Source organism: Balaenoptera acutorostrata, chromosome 14 (genome assembly GCF_949987535.1).
Source record: "Balaenoptera acutorostrata chromosome 14, mBalAcu1.1, whole genome shotgun sequence".
Taxonomy (NCBI): Eukaryota; Metazoa; Chordata; class Mammalia; order Artiodactyla; family Balaenopteridae; genus Balaenoptera; species Balaenoptera acutorostrata.
The window spans coordinates 83,057,882-83,078,963 of NC_080077.1; the positions used below are offsets into that span (position 1 = coordinate 83,057,882).

The 21,082-nt window shown below is 41.8% G+C and overlaps 1 protein-coding gene across 2 annotated transcripts in view; it reads right to left on the reverse strand.

Moving 5' to 3' along the window:
* The window catches only part of CD109 (CD109 molecule), a 130,087-nt gene extending 118,407 nt beyond the window's left edge, over positions 1-11,680 (reverse strand). The window contains exons 1-2 of one of the 2 annotated variants that reach the window (XM_057528034.1): positions 11,350-11,680; positions 9,876-10,048 (exon numbers count right to left, since the gene is read on the reverse strand). In XM_057528034.1, the coding sequence (XP_057384017.1) occupies positions 9,876-10,048; positions 11,350-11,423 (247 nt within the window). In that variant the 5' untranslated portion in view covers positions 11,424-11,680. Of the gene's footprint in view, positions 1-9,875; positions 10,049-11,349 lie in introns of those variants that run through there. The other variant, XM_007166643.2, reaches the window with a different exon arrangement.
* Positions 11,681-21,082: the final 9,402 nt, after the last annotated feature.

Sequence of the window (21,082 nt, forward strand, 5' to 3'; positions counted from 1 at the left end):
ACACGTATTTCAGTGAAATTTAAATTTATAATGCTAAATCATTTCTGCCAGCTACGTTTTCAGAAACGTAAACTCCTAACATTGTCCTGCCAAAAGAAGCTACCAGGTGCTCTTAAAACACCTCCCTCCCTGTTTATTTCCAAGCGCTTTACCACTCTGGTTTTCAGATTTTAATTCATGCATCACTTCTTCAGAACTAAAGACCCACAGACCTGCCCACCACCTCCCTACTCCACTGCCTCCACCAATTCTTCTTTGATCAGTTTCACCCTCACTCTTGCAAGGGAAGAAAGTCAGGTCGTGGGGTTCTCCTAAGGGAAGTGAAGACTAGAAGGGACAGAGGACCACCACAATTTCCACTCCTCCAGTTCTGTCACTGTACCTTTGGTATGAGGTCCTCTTAGCCCAGACCAAGATGTGATGAGTTACAACTCCACTTCTTATTCACACTTACAACCACAGTGATAATAAAATGCCTCTACCTCATCCCCTCAAGCTTCAAGTGAGGCATACGTCCACCATGAACAGCCCCTTTCTCTTCTCCGTTCTCCTGTGCGCCCTCCCCTGATGCCAGTACGGGTGTCAGCCCTTGCATCCCAATAGCCCACAATCCAGCAGGGACCCAGGTTAGTGCAGCACCAGGAAATATCTCCAGTTCTGTTTCTTTCCCCAGTGAGCCACTACTTTTAACGTTTATCCCAACTTCCTACAAAGAGATGACAAATCTGCACAATTTAGAGGAAACTATAGCAAGGTTTTCTAAAATCATATTGCAATTTTATTCATCTCAAGTTCAGACTTCAAAATATTTCTTTCTCTTCTGTTTCTTCTTACATCAAAGGAAAAAGTACTTTTTCACGATAATCCACTCACCCGTGCTCTCGATCCTGATTCTTTTCTTACCCTGAATTATCCACCCCTCCCCTTTGCATCAACCCTTTTACCTCTCTACTGTGTTTTTTAAGAGACAATCTGCGTCTCTCCTTTCAACCGTGAAACGTCTACAGAGTGGTCTACTGCAAAGGTGATATTTGAATCAAAACCTGAAGCAGCTGAGTCGTGAAGACATCTGGCAGAGTGCATTAGAGGTAGACAGATGAGTAAATGCAAAGGCCCTGAGATGGGAGCATGCTTGGTGTGTTGTAGGACCTGCACGAAGTCCAGAGAGGCTGGGGAGTGAGGTGGGAGTCCTGTGAAACGACATCAGAGGGAGCTAGATTGCATAGGGTTCACAGGCCATTGGAAGGCCATTGGCTGATACTGAGATGGGGAGTGACAAAATCTGGCCTATGTTTTCTGGGCACTGGATTGAGAATAGACTATAGAGCCATAAGTGTAGGGAGAAAAAAAAAAAAAGATAACCTAGGAGGCAGTAATTTTTTTAAAAAAAGAGTGGTCTAGGGGCTTCCCTGGTGGCGCAGTGGTTGAGAATCTGCCTGCTAATGCAGGAGACACGGGTTCGAGCCCTGGTCTGGGAGGATCCCACATGCCGCGGAGCGGCTGGGCCCGTGAGCCACAGCTGCTGAGCCTGTGCGTCTGGAGCCTGTGCTCCGCAACAAGAGAGGCCACGATAGTGAGAGGCCCGCGCACCGCGATGAAGAGTGGCCCCCGCACCGCTATGAAGAGTGGCCCCCACTTGCCGCAACTAGAGAAAGCCCTCGCACGAACCGAAGACCCAGCACAGCCAAAAATAAATAAATAAATAAATAAATAAATAAATAAATAAATAAAAATTTAAAAAAAAAAAAAAGAGTGGTCTACACATTCTGATTATATTTCCTCACCACCTATTTATTACTGAAAACTTGGCTCCCAACAATCAACTTAAAACCATTCAATTGAGGATCTCCAATGCCCTTTTTCCTGTCCTCCTCTTCTCTGACGTTCTGGGACACTTCATACTGTTAAAACCTAACTTCTCGGTCTTCTTCCTTCCCTTGGCTTCTGAGACATCTCAGCATCTCCAATCCATCCCTGTTCTGGCTGCTCATGTCCAGCCGTTTCATTGACTTCTTTCCCTCCTCCCAAGCTCCTGTCATCAGGCTTGTTCTTTCCATAGGCGCTGCCTCCTGTACATCCCATGCCTTCCCACCAAGACTTCGAATACTGTCTGCCTCTATGAAAACAACGCCTTCAACTCTATCCCTACTTACAATTTCAAACTTATCTGCTGCGCATCTCCACCTGGGTGTCTCCCCACACTTACAGCTAAAGCAGAATGTAACATCTTTTCAGAAAACACACACACACGAAGCTCTGTCTCCTTCTCATGCCTGCCACTCCCAGCCCTGGGCTCTTTCCTCTGGCACACACTTCCCTTCTCTCATATGTGAAGTAACTGTTCCCACAAAATGCCAAATACATCAGCAGAGCTGGAACACTCATGAATGGACATCTGTACAGCTCTGGGTGTAAAAGGTAACAGTACCAGGCACAGGGTCACACAAAAGAAGCACTATTTACCAACCACACTGAAGTTTCGACACAAACAAGAAATAACAACTCTCCAGCCTCTGCACTTTTAATATTCTACTTATCCTTCTGCAACCTCTGAACCTTCTCTAATGCCTTCCTTCCTCTTCTGTCCCACCCCCCCATTCATTCATGTGTCACATACTGCAAATAATCAATAAATAATAAATTAACAGGGGGAAACGTCATTCGGGAAACAAGGAGTTCCAGCATTGTAAATCCTTCTTAACAACATAATGGATCAAACAGCAACCCCGCCCAGATTCTTACAGGATCTGATTTCTGCTCCCACCACAAGCCCTCAGTGACTCATTCCCCGTTAGAAGAGCGGCAGTACATGTTTAGCTTGGAGTTTAAAGAATCAGTCTGTTCACTTTCAACTTCACTCCATCACTGATTGATAATCAAACCCCAAGACCTGTTTCTCCACTGCTTTAAATTAACACCAACGTTTAGGGCTAGGGGCCACTTGAAAGGCAAATACAGAAATCTGGGCGGGACCTTCAGCTGCCTTGAATCATCACAGACTTGCAAAGGCTTGCCTCTCACCCTCAGGTTTTCCAGTACTTGGTCGGAACAATCCATGAGAATCCTTCTAACTGAAGGGCAGTTATTCTCACTTTAACGCAGCTGAGAATCACTTGTGATGACTGCTTAAAATAAAGTTTAGATTCCCAGACCTTACCCATGTCTTGAGAGGGTGACCATGAATCTGCATTTTGAATAAGTATGACTCACATTTTGAGAAACACAGCAACAGATTTTAGTTTTAGAAAAGATCTGAGGTGCCTAGCCCCACTCCCACCCCTTGCAGAACCATGAGTCCATAAAGAACAACTCCACCTTGAGCTGAAATAAGAAACTGGCACAAAAATGCAGGTAAGCATTTCTAAACTCCTTAGTTAGCCTTATTTTCTTCCATATCAGATAAAGCAACATTCGCAAATATATCGTAAGTCTCACACAGAGCTCCCCATATGTTCGGAGAGTTTCCTAGAGTATAATGGAAGTAGCATTCGGCTGCAAATGTGGGTGCCTGTGATGTGTTTCCAGCTCTACCACCAACAGGCGTTTCACCCTGGGCAAGTCACCAGACACCACCCCTCACTCTCCCCAGCCATAAACTAGGTGATTGATTTGGCTTATCTCTGAGACCCCCTCCAGCTCCAAAATTCTACGAAGCCCAAACTAAATTAGGAGGAGAGCTGGCATTGCAACTTGCAACTCTTAGATCCAGATTAGATTTCATGAGACCCAGCTCTGAACTACCACAAGCAAACGAGAAAATGATTTTCAAGGAAAACTGATACCACACTGCATCAGTATCCCAAAGTAAAGCAAACAAAAAATATTTCATGCTCTTCCAGGCAGTGGAAAACCTTCAACTTCAGAACCGTCAGTACCAACAGAACCAACTTCACATTCAGGCTGTACCATTTAATGTGTTATCCCAGGAAAACTATTCTCTCTTAGCCTCAGTTTTCTCACCTCTAAAATAAAGATAATAGTGCCTTCCTCCAAGGGTTATTGAAGTTAAAAATTGTGCATAGGGCTTCCCTGGTGGCGCAGTGGTTGAGAATCCACCTGCCAATGCAGGGGACACGGGTTCGAGCCCTGGTCTGGGAAGATCCCACATGCCACGGAGCAACTGGGCCCGTGAGCCACAACTACTGAGCCTGCGCGTCTGGAGCCTGTGCTCCGCCAACAAGAGAGGCCGCGACAGTGAGAGGCCCGCGCACCGGGATGAAGAGTGGCCCCCGCTCGCCGCAACCAGAGAAAAGCCCTCGCACAGAAACGAAGACCCAACACAGCCATAAAATAAATAAATAAATAAATAAAAATTTAAAAGAAAATTGTGCATAAAGTCCCTGGCACTATAAGGAAACTCAATATTTAATATGTTACGTTGCTTCCCATCCCCTCCTAGTGAGGTACCTTTTACAGAGTCCCCAGTTCAAGATCATCCCAACAGGTGACTAAGAATCGCCTCTGACATAACTGCTGCCGTCATCTTCTAATGACAGTAGGTACCAATTTCTTGAGTAAGTCCTATGTGTTTAAGTGCTTTAAACGTTACCTCATTATACCCTCACATTAACCGTATAATTATACAAAGCGGAAACCACTGCGCTTCAGATGATAAAACTGAAGCCTGGTGAGAAGGTGACAGCCCACAGACACACAACCACTGATGGAAGGGCATCAGGTAGCCTGGCTTCAGAGCCCACGCTCATCGTGACTACACTCTGGTCCTTTATCCTCAGGTCCCACCTTCTTACTAATATATATTACACACAATACCAAAGACATGGGAAAGAAGAACCCACACCCTTTAAAAATAATTCTCATGTCACTGAAAGTTCAAAATGAGCTCTACTGGCACAGCTGCCTGTGAAAGCCTTCCCTGGGAGACCTGCACACATAACATACTAATTCATCTACGCTCATGAAAACCAGGGTTACTGATTTTGATCTACAAGCCATGAAACGTCTGCTCAGGAGCTTTGTTTCCACCAGAAAGCCATCCAAACTGAATTGGATGAGTTTTTTAAGTTCTTCAGCTAATATTTCAAATTATAAAATATTGACTTCCCATCCTTACTGAATCAAGATAGAAAATAAAGTACCCCATAGTCAATGAGAGAGAGATAAAAAGACAATAAAGACAAAGAAGAGGGCTACCCTGGTGGCGCAGTGGTTGAGAATCTGCCTGCCAATGCAGGGAACATGGGTTCGAGCCCTGGTCTGGGAAGATCCCACATGCTGCGGAGCAACTAGGCCCGTGAGCCACAACTACTGAGCCTGCGCGTCTGGAGCCTGTGCTCCGCAACAAGAGAGGCCGCGATAGTGAGAGGCCCGCGCACCGCGATGAAGAGTGGCCCCCACTTGCCGCAACTAGAGAAAGCCCTCGCACAGAAACGAAGACCCAACACAGCCATAAATAAATAAATAAATAAATAAATAAAATTTAAAAAAAAAAAGACAAAGAAGAATGTTTCATTCTTAAAGAATAGAAGGTAAACACCCCATTAGCTCTCCAAGATTTTAGGGCAAGAAGAAAAGGCAAGTTATTAAAGGATACAGACATACACATAGAGTTCACCTCACCCGAACCCTTCAGTGGGAAGATGGAAGCAGGCTCGGCACCATAAATAAATAAGCAGAGCCTCCAGGTCAGGAGATGCCCTGCCTTGCACCCAAGTTTGCAGTCGAGATTTCCTGTTTAGGTATTTTCTTTTTTTTTTTTTTTTTTTTTTTTTTTGCTGGGGCGGGGGGGGAGAAATTTTATTTTTTTTTAATATTATATTGAAATGCAAATCAAAACTACAATGAGGTATCACCTCACACCAGCCAGAATGGCCATCATCAAAAAATATATTGAAGTATTGTTGATTAACAATGTTGTGTTAGTTTCAGGTGTACAGCAAAGTGATTCAGTTATACATATACAGGTATCTATTCTTTTTCAAGTTCTTTTCCCACTTAAGTTATTACAGAATATTGAGCAGAGTTCCCTGTGCTATCAAAAAGCCTACAAGCAATAAATGCTGGAGAGGGTGTGGAGAAAAGGGAACCTTCCGACACTGCTGGCGGGAATGTAAATTGGTGCGGCTACTATGGAGAACAGTGTGGAGGTTCCTTAGGTTTTTATCTTACATCAGGTATATGTGAAACCAGCGACAATGAATTCATTAGTGGAGGAAAGGGGTGTATTCTTTATTATTTGAAGTAAATTTCATTCAGGAAAAACAATGAAAGTTTCCAAATGAACATTTCAAATTGTAAAAAGAGATCGGGAAATAAAGCAGAAATTATGGTTTCCAGGATATCAGAAATAATTCAATTCCTTCACACGCTTTAAAAGATGAGAAGAGGGCTTCCCCGGTGGCGCAGTGGTTGAGAATCTGCCTGCCAATGCAGGGGACACGGGTTCGAGCCCTGGTCTGGGAAGATCCCACATGCCACGGAGCAACTGGGCCTATGAGCCACAATTACTGAGCCTGCGCGTCTGGAGCCTGTGCTCCGCAACAAGAGAGGCCGCGACGGTGGGAGGCCCGCGCACCGCGATGAGGAGTGGCCCCTGCTCGCCGCAACTGGAGAAAGCCCTCGCACAGAAACGAAGACCCAACACAGCCATAAATAAATAAATAAATAAATAAAGAACTCAAAAAAAAAAAAGATGAGAAGATAGTTCTCATGTATGACCTGTGAATTCAAATGTTCTTCACTTTTTTTCTTGATTTGGCATGGAACTCCAGGGCAACATCACAGTAAAGGAAGAGGTAAAAGCCAGGAAGGTAAGAAATAAGGAGGGGACAGACTCACTCTCCAACCGACAGACAGACTGACTTGATTTCAAACGCCAATAGATGCTCTATCTTCTCTCCTCTGGTAATTGCTACCTGCTGAATTTTATCCATTATATTTACTTAACTAACGCTTTTGTACAACAAAAGATAAGATTAGGAACCTAGTTCTATTCACCATAGAGGATGATGATAGTGGTATTCGTAACAATAAGTACACTTCAATATCTGAATCTCACCACTAAAAAACGCATTAATATACCCTTAGAGAACTCCTCAAAGTGTATTAGAAACACTTTTTCTCAAGGGCTGTTGTTCACCAAAAAATACATAAATAAAAATAATTGATCCCCAATAAATATAAAATTAATATATTTAAAAATGAATAAACTAACTGTAATGCAATCCATGCTACTGGCCTCAAGGGTGGAAATGTAAACAAAATTTTTCCCATATCTGCCAAACAAATAAATGAACTTTTCCTTGAGGACAGCCATACTTTTCTGCCTTTATTAAGGTATATGCTGCAATTCAAATGCTTTAGCTATTACTATTTCTGACACAAATTAAGCTAGAAATGCATTCTGGTTATGGTGAAACACCACCCTGCCCCAGGAATTTCTAAGAACAGCAGGACTGCTAGAAACAGCCACTCAGAAACAATCCCCCTCCTTACCCAGCTCTGCTAGCAGGCAGAGCTTTATTAAAACCAATCTTTCCTTGGCAGGACCTCTTGGAGTCCATCATAAGAAAATGATGAAATAATCAGACCTAAAATGTATTTATGTGCTTGTGTTTATGTGGCAAGGAAAAAATGAATCCTAGGAAGATCCAGACCCCACTAATTTAGAAAGTCCTCCTTTATCTACATATTGTTACACCTGGAGAAATCAGATAAAGCAAAGGATGTAAAGACAGGGAGGGAGAAATGTCTTGGTCCTTAAGTCCTAACTTTACAGGAAGCATCTGCTCTGAGAACAATGACTCATAGCCCCTGATAACAAAGTTAACATTCTCCTTTGAAAGAGGGAGAATGGTTGCAATGGTATTTTCAATGAAACTATATGTCAACTGCGTCCAAAACAGCCCCTGAAAGTAGCGCATTTTCTTCTCTTTCTTTTTCAAAGATCCATTAAGCTCCCAGGATAGTGTTGTCCGACCCACTTTAGCCTTACCCAAAAGCATGACAAACTTTCCTCCCAAAGGAAAAATCTAAGAATAAAGTTTAAAACCAAGCCACAGTAACAAGCACCTCAGTGTTCCTACTATTTGTAGAAAAAAGAAACAAGACTGACGAAGGAGACTGCCTAAAAGACAACGTAGGAGAAATTCTAGAATAAGCACACGCAAATGTCCGAGCAAAGCCCAAATATTTATCAAGATCATCCTTGTTATTCTGGACCTTTGCATTGTAGTAAAACTGTCACACTAGTAGAGCCAAAATGATAATTCTTAATGAATAAATAATGAATGTGGAACTACCTTAAGTGTTGTCTGCTGTGACTTAGTATTTCAATATTTTCTTTAGCCATTATCACAAGACCAAGATTCATTCATTTTCAGAATAAATAGTTCAATAATAAAAGTAAGAGATCTGCCCCCATGTAAAAAGGAAATGATGTTTCCTGCATCTTCTTCTTCAATAGTATTCCTATTTACAATATTAACAGCTACTGTTTATTGAGTGCCTAATAGGTACTAGATACTGATTTTAACTTTATAACTGCCCTGGGAAGTACGTTATCCCCGTTTTATAGATGAGGAAATTGAGGCTCAGAGTATTTAAGTAACCTGCCCAAGATCACACAGCTAGTGCTAAGACTCAATCTCAGATCTTAAGCGCTAACTGCATTGCTTCTCCAGGGAAACAAGGCCTCCCGCTTTCCTGACACTACTCCTATGAAAGACAAAGTGGCCTGGCCGCTGCACACATCACCTCATCCTGACTCCAAAATTACCCATCCAGTCAGTCAACTTCCCAATGCAGAAAGAACCTCCGATGTAGATAAACTTTGATTTTATCTCATTTCATGATGGTGTTAATTTCTCTATGCTGGTAAAGGATAAACATTTATATAATGAGCTACTGTGGAAACACATCCACCCTTCATTTTGTGCCCTTAAATGATTCTTTTAAAAGATAACTCATGTTATAGGAAGTTATGCCTCAATTTCTGGCCTCTGACTAAACATCTAAACATGCTTCTAGTTAACAGTGTTTATACTTGGGTGGTAGGATTACAGGTAGGATTTTGGTTTATTCCCTTTACTTCCAGTATTTGCCAGGTTGCTAGCACTGAGTATATATTACTCTCTCAATTAGAAAAAATTAAATGTTCATTTTAATGTGAAAGAAAGTTTACCTAGTTAACTATTTACCCCCCAAATTATTCTGCCCTTAGTATTGAAAAAGAAGACATTCACTGACCCAATTTAATCCAGGGCCTGGTTAGAACTCAAATTTAAAACAAGATATGTGGGTTCTTTTACAAATGGCTCCGACTTCTTTTACATTATTTTTCTTTTTTTTCCTGTTACTTAAAAAACTAAAAAATATTCCATAAAACTAGATTTTAACTTTAGTTCTTCTTTTCCTACCCACAGGCCTACTTAGTAAAATCCTCTGCACCCAATAAATATGGTCATACCTGGTTTGTATAAACCATACATAAATATGGTTTTGTGTCAGACTGTTAACTACGCCCATTTCCTCTTCTGGGCACACACTGTCCTACACGCCCAGCCTCCTGTGCAGCTAAACGTGGCCATCAGAGGAGGGAGGAATGATACGAGCCACGTCCAGGCCTGGCCCGTAAAGACCTCCCACAGGAGACACTCCACTCTCTTCCCCTGCAGATTGGAAGCCACGTACTGATGACGACAGAGCCACAAAGGGGAAGGAACCCGGACCTCACAATCTCCACCTGGAAGAGCATCCCAGGAACATCATTTTGGACTCCACATGAGTAAGAAACAAAAGTGTATTGTGTAAGCCACTGAAAATGGGGGGCTTCTCCACTACGTTACATAGCACGTGGCTTTATTAACATACTCCAATTATTACTGCAGATGAGTAAGACTCTGCTGTTATCTTACCTTTTTCAAAGACTCCTTCTGCTTCCAGGACAGAGACGGCAAGGTTCCCTGCTATCTTGACCAGCTCCGCCTTCACAGTGACCTGTGAGGGGCTGTGTTCCAGAAGCTCCACCCCAATGGTCACATTTCCTCCTGGTCTGATGATCCCAGGGGCTGTCACCAGAAACCTGGGCCTAAAGAGTTCCCAACAGCAAGGGAAAAACAAAGCTTCTTACCCTCACATCTCCATTCTTTTGAGATCCTCAAATTTCACAGAGAGTGAGATAGACCCCGCCAGTTGCAAATGTTCCAATTAATATTGCCTCACTGCTCCATTTAGCAACTGCGCTGAAATGCTATTGAAACAACAATAATCCCCATAAATCCATTTTTTATCCAGTTTTATTGAGATATCATCGATTTGACTTTCATGCATCATGAGATGATCACAGTTAAGTTTAGTGGACATCTATCATCTCCTATAGATACGAAATTAAAGAAATAGAAAAAAGACATATTTTTCCTTGTGGTCAGAACTTGAAGGATTTACTCTCTTCTTAACTTTCATATATAATATACAGCAGTGTTAATTATATTCATCACGTTTTATTGATACATTCCCATAAATCAATTTTAATGCGGTCATCCATGTACTGTTAGAGGACCGGCCTATGTTATTATTTCCATTTTATAAACCACAAATAGCACAGGAGGGCTTACACTGGGACATGCAGAAGTTATTGGCAAAGTATCAATAAAAGCCTGTAAACTTCTCCTTTACAGAAGACATCATCCCAGCGTAATTTTTTTTTCTTGGCTTAAAGACACACACACACACACACACACACATACACACACAGACACGGATTTTACTTGTTTCTTATTGAAACCTTTATGTTTGGGCATCTACCCAAGAAAACATCATCTAATCAACACCACTGATTAAAATATACCATCTGAAATTAAACTATCAGTGGTGACATTTCCAGGTAGAGCAGAGCATAAAAATCGCTGAAACAGCACTTTCTCTGCCCAAGCTAGGAATTAGGGCTCAAGGGCAAAAACCTTTGGGGGGAAGCGGGGGAGTGCTTTCCACTACTTAGGTGTCTCACTCGTTATCTTCCCACAAAGTCTGCACCCAAACCCATACTTCAGCCACCTCGGCCACACCTTGTCATTGCCAAGTTGAGGCATCTTGTTTAGAAAATATATACATATATATGTCTTTAAAAGAAGAAGGCACATTATTGGGGAGCAAAAAGTTGAGAAAAATGCAGAGGCAACGTGGACTAAAAATAAAATGCTGTCTTTAGAAAGCAGTTACGGCCAGAGACGCTTAAAACAACCTCGCGGGTGGAGAAAGCAACTGTCCCGCGAAGAACCGAGGGGAGGCGATGCATGATCAAATCTCCAGGCCGGGGTCCGGCTGGGGATCGCCGCCCCACGCCCGCCGCCCCGCGCCCGCCGCCCCGCGCCCGCCGCCCCGCGCTCCTACCCGGGGGCGGCGGCCAGCGCCGCGCTCCACACGCAGAAGAGGCGGGCGGCGGCCCCGAGCCGCGGGCCCCGCATCTCGGCGGCGTCTGCCCGGCGACCGCGGGCTCCGGAGGAAATTCGCGGGCAGCGCGGGGTGTGGCCTTCCACCTCCTCCCGGATCTCCCCGACTCCAGGCTTAGCAGTTTGCACTGGGCGCGCCTGCGAGCGGAGCGAGGGCTCTACATCGAGCCGGGACGCGGCGGCTCCGCCCCTCCCGCCGCATCGCCATGGCGCTGCTCGGCGCCCCGGGCAGCACCGCAAACCCGGCCGCCCGGCTCCTCGGGCGGTTTACGCTGGCGCTCCACCGCCCGTGCCCGGGGTGCATGGACAGGCCTGTCCCCGTACGGAGACATTCATAGCAACCTTGTGAGGTGGAAAAAAATCGGTCATTGTCCTCCAGACCATGAGTCAGAATTTTAGAGAAACGGCAAACACGCACACACACGCGCGCCAAACACGGGTGTATTTTCTGGTAGTTGTTCAATATATACGAATGAATAGGCACAAGAGAAAAACTTCTTTCCCTTGAAACAAAAACTCAAGTATATCGTTTGCCTCTCCAGGAAAATGTGGTTTCCCCGTTTAAAAAAAGAAGAGGAAGAAAATTCTGGCACATGCGAAAGTTAGGTGTTGCTCCTTAGGACTCTGAGAAACAACTATGGGGGGAGATGCTTTATACCGTGGGCTATCGCTGAACACTTCTGCTACAGAAGGTATTCATTAGCACTGTGAAGCCTGGAGCCGTTTGTGTAAACACGTTAGAATTAGGGTGGCTCTCCTATCCTTAGGAAAACCAGTGGCCCAGGGTGCCCAGCAGTTGCTGAGCTCCAGCTCCTGCGTCCCGGCTTGTCTGTAGCTCCTTCCCCGCTGCTTGGTGCTGTCACCATGTTCAGATGACTCAGGTTTCACCATGGCTACACCATAAAAGCAGGGAACTGCCAGCAACTGTTGGAAAACAGGCACATTCAGTCCCTAACAACTTAAAGTTTCTAATTCATGGAGAAAAGTTTTGGATGGTCACTTTTTTTTTTTTAATCAAAGTTCTTTTTTTTTAACATCTTTATTGGAGTATAATTGCTTTACAATGGTGTGTTAGTTTCTGCTTTATAACAAAGTGAATCCGTTATACATATACATATGTTCCCATATCTCTTCCCTCTTGCGTCTCCCTCCCTCCCATCCTCCCTATCCCACCCCTCTAGGTGGTCACAAAGCACGGAGCTGATCTCCCTGTGCTATGCGGCTGCTTCCCACTAGCTATCTATTTTACGTTTGGTAGTGTATATATGTCCATGCCACTCTCTCACTTTGTCACAGCTTACCCTTCCCCCTCCCCATATCCTTAAGTCCATTCTCTAGTAGGTCTGTGTCTTTATTCCCGTCTTACCCCTAGGTTCTTCATGACCTTTTTTTTTTCTTAGATTCCATATATATGTGTTAGCATATGGTATTTGTTTTTCTCTTTCTGACTTACTTCACTCTGTGTGACAGACTCTACGGGGCAAAATGCAAAAGGAAAGAGGTCAGCCAAGGGTGTCTCCTCACAAAGCTATGTGCTAAATAAGGGGGAAAGTAGCACCTAGACCAACTGTGGTTTTGGAGTCCAGGAACTTGCTTTCCTCCCTTTCCTGTTCCACCCTTTTTCACCCTGCTGAACAGCTAGCAGAGGTCCCTATGTCCTCCTGTCTCCTCCGCACTCCTATCTTTAGTGGCCAACTTCCTGTGTAGACAGGGCTTGGGTAAAGTGAAAAGTGTCCAAGTGGGTCCTTGGGTACATATCCTGTCCCTGACACAGCTGTTACTGCCTGTCTGGTCTCCTCACCTCTGTTGTTCAGGGTCAAGTGTGGGCTCTGTCAAAGTCTAAATCAGTGCTTCTCCAACTCTAATGTGTATGAGAATCACAGTGAAATGCAGACGCTGATTCAGCAGGTCTGGGATAGGGACTGAAATTCTGCCTCATTTCAACATACTGTGGGCCACAGAGGGTCTACAGGTAAACTCTCTCTTTGATGAGAAAAGGAAGTTGGAAACCTGGAGAAAATTCTTTCCAAGCTTCACTTCATAAGATGGATCAATAAGTTCAGGTTTATTCTAGAGGGAGGAAAATGTAAAAAGGACTCCAAAAGATTAGTTGATAATGTTGCATGCCAAGAAGTCTTCTAGAAAGGTTTAGAACCACCTAGTTGTTTTGTAAAATGAAGCCTGTGCAGATTTTAAATTGATGCAACCTCCCTGTTTAGGCCTTCCTTCTCGCAATACACAAGAAAAACTTAACCATGCAGAAATCTGGCCATGTGGATTTGCACAGAGATGAGGCACAGAGTAGCTACTCAGTAAAACTCCTTAAAAGGATTAATAAAAAATGTTCTTCCTAGATTTTTTTTTTAAGTAAGAAAAACTTAAAGTTGTCTGATAGTAACAATAAGAGATGGGGTTAAATAAATTATGGTATGCCTATGCAACAGAATACTGTGAAGCAATTTAAAATTATGTTCTTGAATTGGAGACTTTATTATTTTGTTTGTTTTGGAGACTATTTAATTACCTAAAGATAAATATTCCTGATATGCTGTTGGGGGGGGGGCTCTTTTATAAAACAGAATTTAAATGATTCCATTTTTATAAAAATAAATTGTGTTCATGTATACAAATGCATTATAGATATATGCACTGAAGGAAAACTTGAAGGGTATTCAGCAAAATGTTTTCAGTATCCAGGTAATTACCTGGATTTGCCAAGTTTTCTACAGTGAACATATATATATATATATATAATTTTTCTTTTAAAAAGAAAACAATAAAAATGATATTGTTTTAGCAAGTAGTCTTTAAGGGAGCATCTTAGAAACTCTTTGGAATAAAATTCATGAGTTTTGATACAGAAAAATTATATATGTTCCCCCTATGAAAACTGAATGGCCTTTGGCATAAGAACCCTACACTGTTCCCATGTCTCTCCTGGACATGTCTTAGGGTGTGGTTCATTGAGAAAAGCAGAATCAGAAGACAGATCCTATGCGATTGTGGGAGCAGCCATTGACTCTGGACCTAATGTTGAGTCTAAGTCACTCTAAGACAGCCAGGGCAGAAAAGCTACACGTGGACCAGCACAAGGAAGCATGAGAGCAAGCTGGAACCCATGCCTCTATTAACACCTCCAACTCGGACGTCATGGGTAACCTGCAGGAGAAGCCGGCTGCGTATGCACGTAGCCCACAATTCAGAAAAGCTCGAGGAGGAGATCCCCTGAGAACTGGAGGGGATACGGGACCCACTGCTGCCCCACACCCACAAGTCAGCTAGCACAGCAGCAGCAATCTGGGCTAGTGGCCAGCGCCTAGAGCCCTGCACTGACCTTCAGAGAGTGAAAAATAGGACTTCGGCTTCACTGCTGGCTTCCAAACTCATATAAAGTATCTCTTGTGGCCAACAGCAACTCATAACCATACAGGGAGGGGAATTCTAGGAAATTTAGCTTCATCTTAGATAAGTCGGCCCAGTACAAAGCTACCGAAGTCCATGCCTCATCAACTAGGCCTCTGTATATAGCCCTTTTAACCATCCTTAACTTCAACAAAAAACAGAAACATCATGCTTTCCCCCAACATGAAGCAATTAGCCCTCATCTAACGGAAAACAAACTTACCCTCTCTGCAAAAGAGTATACAAAATCCCTCAACTAGGGGCTTCCCTGGTGGCGCAGTGGTTGAGAGTCTGCCTGCCAATCCAGGGGACACAGGTTCGAGCCCTGATCTGGGAAGATCCCACATGCCGCGGAGCAACTGGGCCCGTGAGCCACAACTACTGAGCCTGCGCGCCTGGAGCCTGTGCTCCGCAACAGGAGAGGCCGCGATAGTGAGAGGCCCGCGCACCGCGATGAAGAGTGGCCCCTGCTTGCTGCAACTAGAGAAAGCCCTCGCACAGAAACGAAGACCTAACACAGCCAAAAATAAATAAATTAATTAATTAATTTTAAAAAAAAAAAAGAAATCCCTCAACTATCTTTGAATGTTATTCGTGCCTCATTTCCACCCTCTGTTCTCAGATCAGTGAGGCTGGTCTTGGGAGAAGCATTGAGAGAAACATTACTTACTGATTTACAGCATAATCCATACCCTCAAGTCTGTTGTTTGATTTTTTACACATTCAAACTGTATAAAATTTCAGAAATATTATGTATGAAATGAACGTCTACTTAAATTCATCATCTATTTGAGACCTATTTAGACAGAGTCCTGCACAGAACACCAGAATCTTTGTTACCCAGAGCAGAGGAGGAAACCCCTGTCCACTGGAAGACAAGGAATGATACCGAAATTAACTAGGAATAATAATAACAAGGCTTGTCCTTAACTTTCTATATGAGTGCCCAAAATTTAAAATGAGAATTCTCTGTCCAACCAAATTATCAAACAAGAATGAAGAGAGAATTAAAATGTTTTCAGAAATGGAATGGCTCGGAAACTTTGCCTTCAACAAACTCTTTTTAGGAAGTTACTTTTGGAGGACGTATTTAGCAAACCAATGAAATAATCCAAGAAAAAGGAAGATATGAGATTCAGGAAGAAGTATCTATAACCCCAGAGAGCAATGAAGAGAGAAGTTCCAACAGGAAGAATTCCAGGAATAAGGCCTCAAGGGGAAAATAATATTCCATTGTATATACGTGTCACATCTTCTTTATCCATTCGTCTGTCGATGGACATTGAGGTCATTTCCATGTCCTGGCTATTGTAAATAGAGCTGCAGTGGAACATTGTAGTACATGTGTCTTTTTGAATTATGGTTTTCTCAGGGTATATACCCAGTAGTGGGATTGCTGGGTCATATGGTAGTTCTATTTTTAGTTTTTTAAGGAGACTCCATACTGTCCTCCACAGTGGCTGTATCAATTTACATTCCCACCAGCAGTGCAAGAGGGTTACCTTAGCTCCACACCCTCTCCAGCTTTATTGTTTCTAGATTTTGTGATAATGGCCATTCTGACCAGTGTGAGGTGACACCTCATTGTAGTTTTGATTTGCATTTCTCTAATAATTAGTGGTGTTGAGCATTCTTTCATGTGCCTCTTGACCATATGTATGTCTTCTTTGGAAAAATGTCTGTTTAGGTCTTCTGCCCATTTTTGGATTGGGTTGCTTGTTTTTTTGATATTGGGCTATCTGAGCTGCTTGTGTATTTTAGAGATTAATCCTTTGTCAGTTGCTTTGCTTTGTCAGTTTGCAAATATTTTCTCCCATTCTGAGGGTTGTCTTTTCATCTTGTTTATGGTTTCCTTTGCTGTGCAAAAGCTTTTAAGTTTCATTAAGTCCCATTTGTTTATTTTTGTTTTTATTTCCATTACTCTAGGAGGTGGGTCAAAAAGGATCTTGCTGCAATTTATGTCATAGTGTGTTCTGCCTGTGTTTTCCTCTAAGAGTTTTATACTGTCTGGCCTTACATTTAGGTCTTTAATCCATCTTGAGTTTATTTTTTGTGTATGGTGTGAGGGAGTGTTCTAATTTCACTCTTTTACATGTAGGTATACAGTTTTCCCAGCACCACTTATTGAAGAGACCGTCTTTTCTCCATTTTATATTCTTGCCTCCTTTTTCATAGATTAGATGACCACAGATGTGTGGGTTTATCTCTGGGCTTTCTATCCTGTTCCATTGATCTATATTTCTGTTTTAGTGCCAGTACCATACTATCTTGATTACTGTAGCTTTGTAGTACAGTATGAAGTCTGGGAGCCAGATTCCTCCAGCTCCATTTTTTCTTTCTCAAGATTGCTTTGGCTATTCGGGGTATTTTGTGTTTCCATACAAATTATAAAATTTTTGTTCTAATTCTGTGGAAAATGCCATTGGTAATTTGATAGGGATTGCATTGAATCTGTAGATTGCTTTGGGTAGTATAGTCATTTTCACAATATTTATTCTTCCAGTCCAACAACACAGTATATCTCTCCATCTGATTGTGTCATCTTTGATTTCTTTCATCAGTGTTTTATAATTTTCTGAGTACAGGTCTTTTGCCTCCTTAAGTAGGTTTATTCCTAGGTATTTTATTCTTTTTGTTGCAATTGTAAATGGTGTTTCCTTAACTTCTGTTTCTGATCTTTTGTTGTTAGTGTATAGGAATGCAAGAGATTTCTGTGCATTAATTTTGAATCTTGCAACTTTACCAGATTCATAGATTAGTTCTAGTAGCTTTCTGGTGGCACCTTTAAGATTTTCTATTTATAGTATCATGTCATCAGCAAACAGTAATGGTTTTACTTCTTCTTTTCCAATTTGTACTTCTTTTATTTCTTTTTCTTCTCTGCTTGCCGTGGCTAGCTCCAGAACTATGTTGAATAATAGTGGAGAGAATGGACATCCTTGTCTTGTTCCTGATCTTAGAGGAAATGCTTTCAGTTTTTCACCATTGAAAATGACGCTTGCTGTGGGTTTGTCGTATATGGCCTTTATTTTGTTGAGGTAGGTTCCTTCTATGCACACTTTCTGGAGAGATTTTATCATAAATGGGTGTTGAATTTTGTCAAACTCTTTTTCTGCATCTATTCAGATGATCATATGGATTTTATTCTTTAGTTTGTTAATATGGTGTATCACATTGATTGACTTGTGTATATACTGGGATAAATCCCACTTGATTATGGTGTATGATCCTTTTAATGTGTTGTTGGATTCTGTTTGCTAGTATTTTGTTGAGGATTTTTGCATCTATATTCATCAGTGATATTGGTCTGTAATTTTCTTTTTTTGTAGTGTCTTTGTCTGGTTTTGGTATCAGGGTGATGATGGCCTTGTAGAATGAGTTTGGGAGTGTTCCTTCCTCTGCAATCTTTTGGAAGAGTTTGAGAAGGATGGGTGTTAGCTCTTCTCTAAATGTTTGATAGAATTCACCTGTGAAGCCATCTGGTCCTGGACTTTTGTTTGTTGGAAGATTTTTAATTACAGTTTCAATTTCATTACTTGTGGTTTGTCTGTTTATACTTTGTATTTCTTCCTGGTTCAATTTGTCCATTTCTTCCAGGTTGTCCATTTTATTGGCATATAGTTGCTTGTAGTAGGCTCTTATGATCCTTTGTATTTCTGTGCTGTCGGTTGTAATTTCTCCTTTTTCATTTCTAATTTTATTGATTTGAATCACTTTTTTCTTCATGAGTCTGGCTAAGGGTTTATCAATTTTGTTTATCTTCTCAAAGAACTAACTTTTAGTTGTATTGATCTTTGCTATTGTTTTCTTCATTTCTATTTCATTTATTTCTGTTCTGATCTTTATGACTTCTTTCCTTCTACTAACTTTGGGTTTCCATTGTTGTTCTTCTTCTTCTTTCTCTAGTTGCTTTAGGTATAATGTTAGATTGTTTATTTGAGATTTTTCTTGTTTCTTGAGGTGAGATTGAATTGCTATAAACTTCCCTCTTAGAACTGCTTTTGCTGTGTCTCATAGGTTTTGGGTTGTTGTGTTTTCACTGTCATTTGTTTCTATGTATTTCTTTATTTCCTGTTTGATTTCTTGAGTGATTTCTTGGTTACTTAGTAGTGCACTGTTTAGCGTCCACGTGTTTGTGTTTTTTACAGTTTTTTTCCTGTAATGGATTTCTAATCTCATAGTGTTGTTGTTGGAAAAGTTGCTTGATATGATTTCAATTTTCTTAAATTTCCCAAGGCTTGATTTGTGACCCAGGATGTGATCTATCCAGGAGAATGTTCCATGTGCACTTGAGAAAAAAGTGTATTCTGCTGCTTTCAGGTAGAATGTCCTATAAATATCAGTTAAGTCTACCTGGTCTATTGTGTCATTTAAAGCTTCTGTTTCCTTATTAATTTTCTTTCTGGATGTTCTGTCCATTGGTGTAAGTGGGATGTTAAAGTCCCCCACTATTATTGTGTTACTGTCAATTTCCCCTTTTATGGCTGTTAGCATTTGCCTTATGTATTGAGGTGCTCCTATGTTGGGTGCATAAATATTTATAATTGTTATTTCTTCTTCTTGGATTGATCCCTTGATCATTATGCAGTGTTTCCCTTGTCTCTTGTAACATTCTTTATTTTAAAGTCTATTTTATCTGATATGACTATTGCTACTCCAGATTTCTTGTGATTTCCATTTACATGGAATATCTTTTTCCACCCCCTCACTTTCAGTCTGTATGCATCCCTAGGTCTGAAGTGGGTCTCTTGTAGACAGCATATATACAGGTCTTGTTTTTGTATCCATTCAGCCAGTCTGTGTCTTTTGGTTGGAGCATTTAATCCATTTACATTCAAGTTGATTATCAATATGTATGTTCCTATTACCATTGTTTTAATTGTTTTGAGTTTGTTTTGTGGCTCTTTTTCTTCTCTCGTGTTTCCCACTGAGGAGTTCCTTTAGCATTTGTTGTAAAGTTGGTTTGTGGTGCTGAATTCTCATAGCTTTTGCTTGTCTGTAAAGCTTTTGATTTCTCCGTCAAATCTGAATGAGATCCTTGCTGGATAGAGTAATCCTGGTGGTAGGTTTTTCCCTGTCATCACTTTAAATATATCCTGCCACTCCCTTCTAGCCTGCAGAGTTTTGCTGAAAAATCAGCTGATAACCTTGTGGGGATTCTGCTGTGTGTTATTTTTTGCTTTTCCCTTGCTGCTTTTAATATTTTTTCTTTGAACTTAATTTTTGTTAGTTTGATTAATATGTGTCTTGGCATGTTTCTCCTTGGGTTTATCCCATATGGGACTTTCTGTGCTTCCTGGACTTGGGTGGCTATTGCCTTTCCCATGTTAGAGAAGTTTTCGACTATAATCTCTTCAAATGTTTTCTCAGACCCTTTTTGTTTCTCTTCTTCCTCTGGGACCCCTATAATTTGAATGTTGGCACATTTAATGTTGTCCCAGAGGTCTCTGAGACAGTCCTCATTTATTTTCATTCTTTTTTCTTTATCCTGTTCCACAGCAGTGAATTCCACCATTCTGTCTTCCAGGTCACTTATCTGTTCTTCTGCCTCAGTTATTCTGCTACTGATTCCTTCTACTGTATTTTTCATTTCAGTTATTGTGTTGTTCATCACTGTTTGTTTGTTCTTTAGTTCTTCTGGGTCTTTGTTAAACATTTCTTGTATTTTCTCAATCCGTGCCTCCATTGTATTTCCGAGATTTTTGATCATCTTTACCATCATTACTCCAAATTCTTTTTCCAGTAGGTTGCTTATTTCCTCTTCATTTATTTAGTCTTTTGGGTTTTTACCTTGCTCCTTCATCTATAACATATTTTTTTGTCATCTAATTTTTTTTGATGGGTGGAGCTGTGTTCCTGTCTCACTGCTTGTTTGGCCGAAGGCATCCAGCACTAGAGTTTGCAGGCAGTTGGGTGGAGTTGGGTCTTGGTGCAGAGATGAGGAGCTCCAGGAGAGCTCACACAGATTAATATTCCCTGGGGCCTGAAGTTCTCTGCTGGTCCAGTGGCTTGGACTAGGCATTCCCACCACAGGAGCTCAGGCCCCATCCCCAGCCTTTTTTTCTTTTCCTTTGTGCTTAGTGTAGTTTCACTTGTTCACAGGGTACTGCGTGCAGAGGCCTTGACCCTGGCTCTTGAGACCGGAGTTCCTGGTGAGACATGGCTGTACCAACACTGCAGCTGGAGGACCATGTCTGAAACTATAGGTTTAAAGAGGCTTAAAAGACAACAATTAGTAGCAATGTATGAATATATTTGGCTCCTGATCCAAA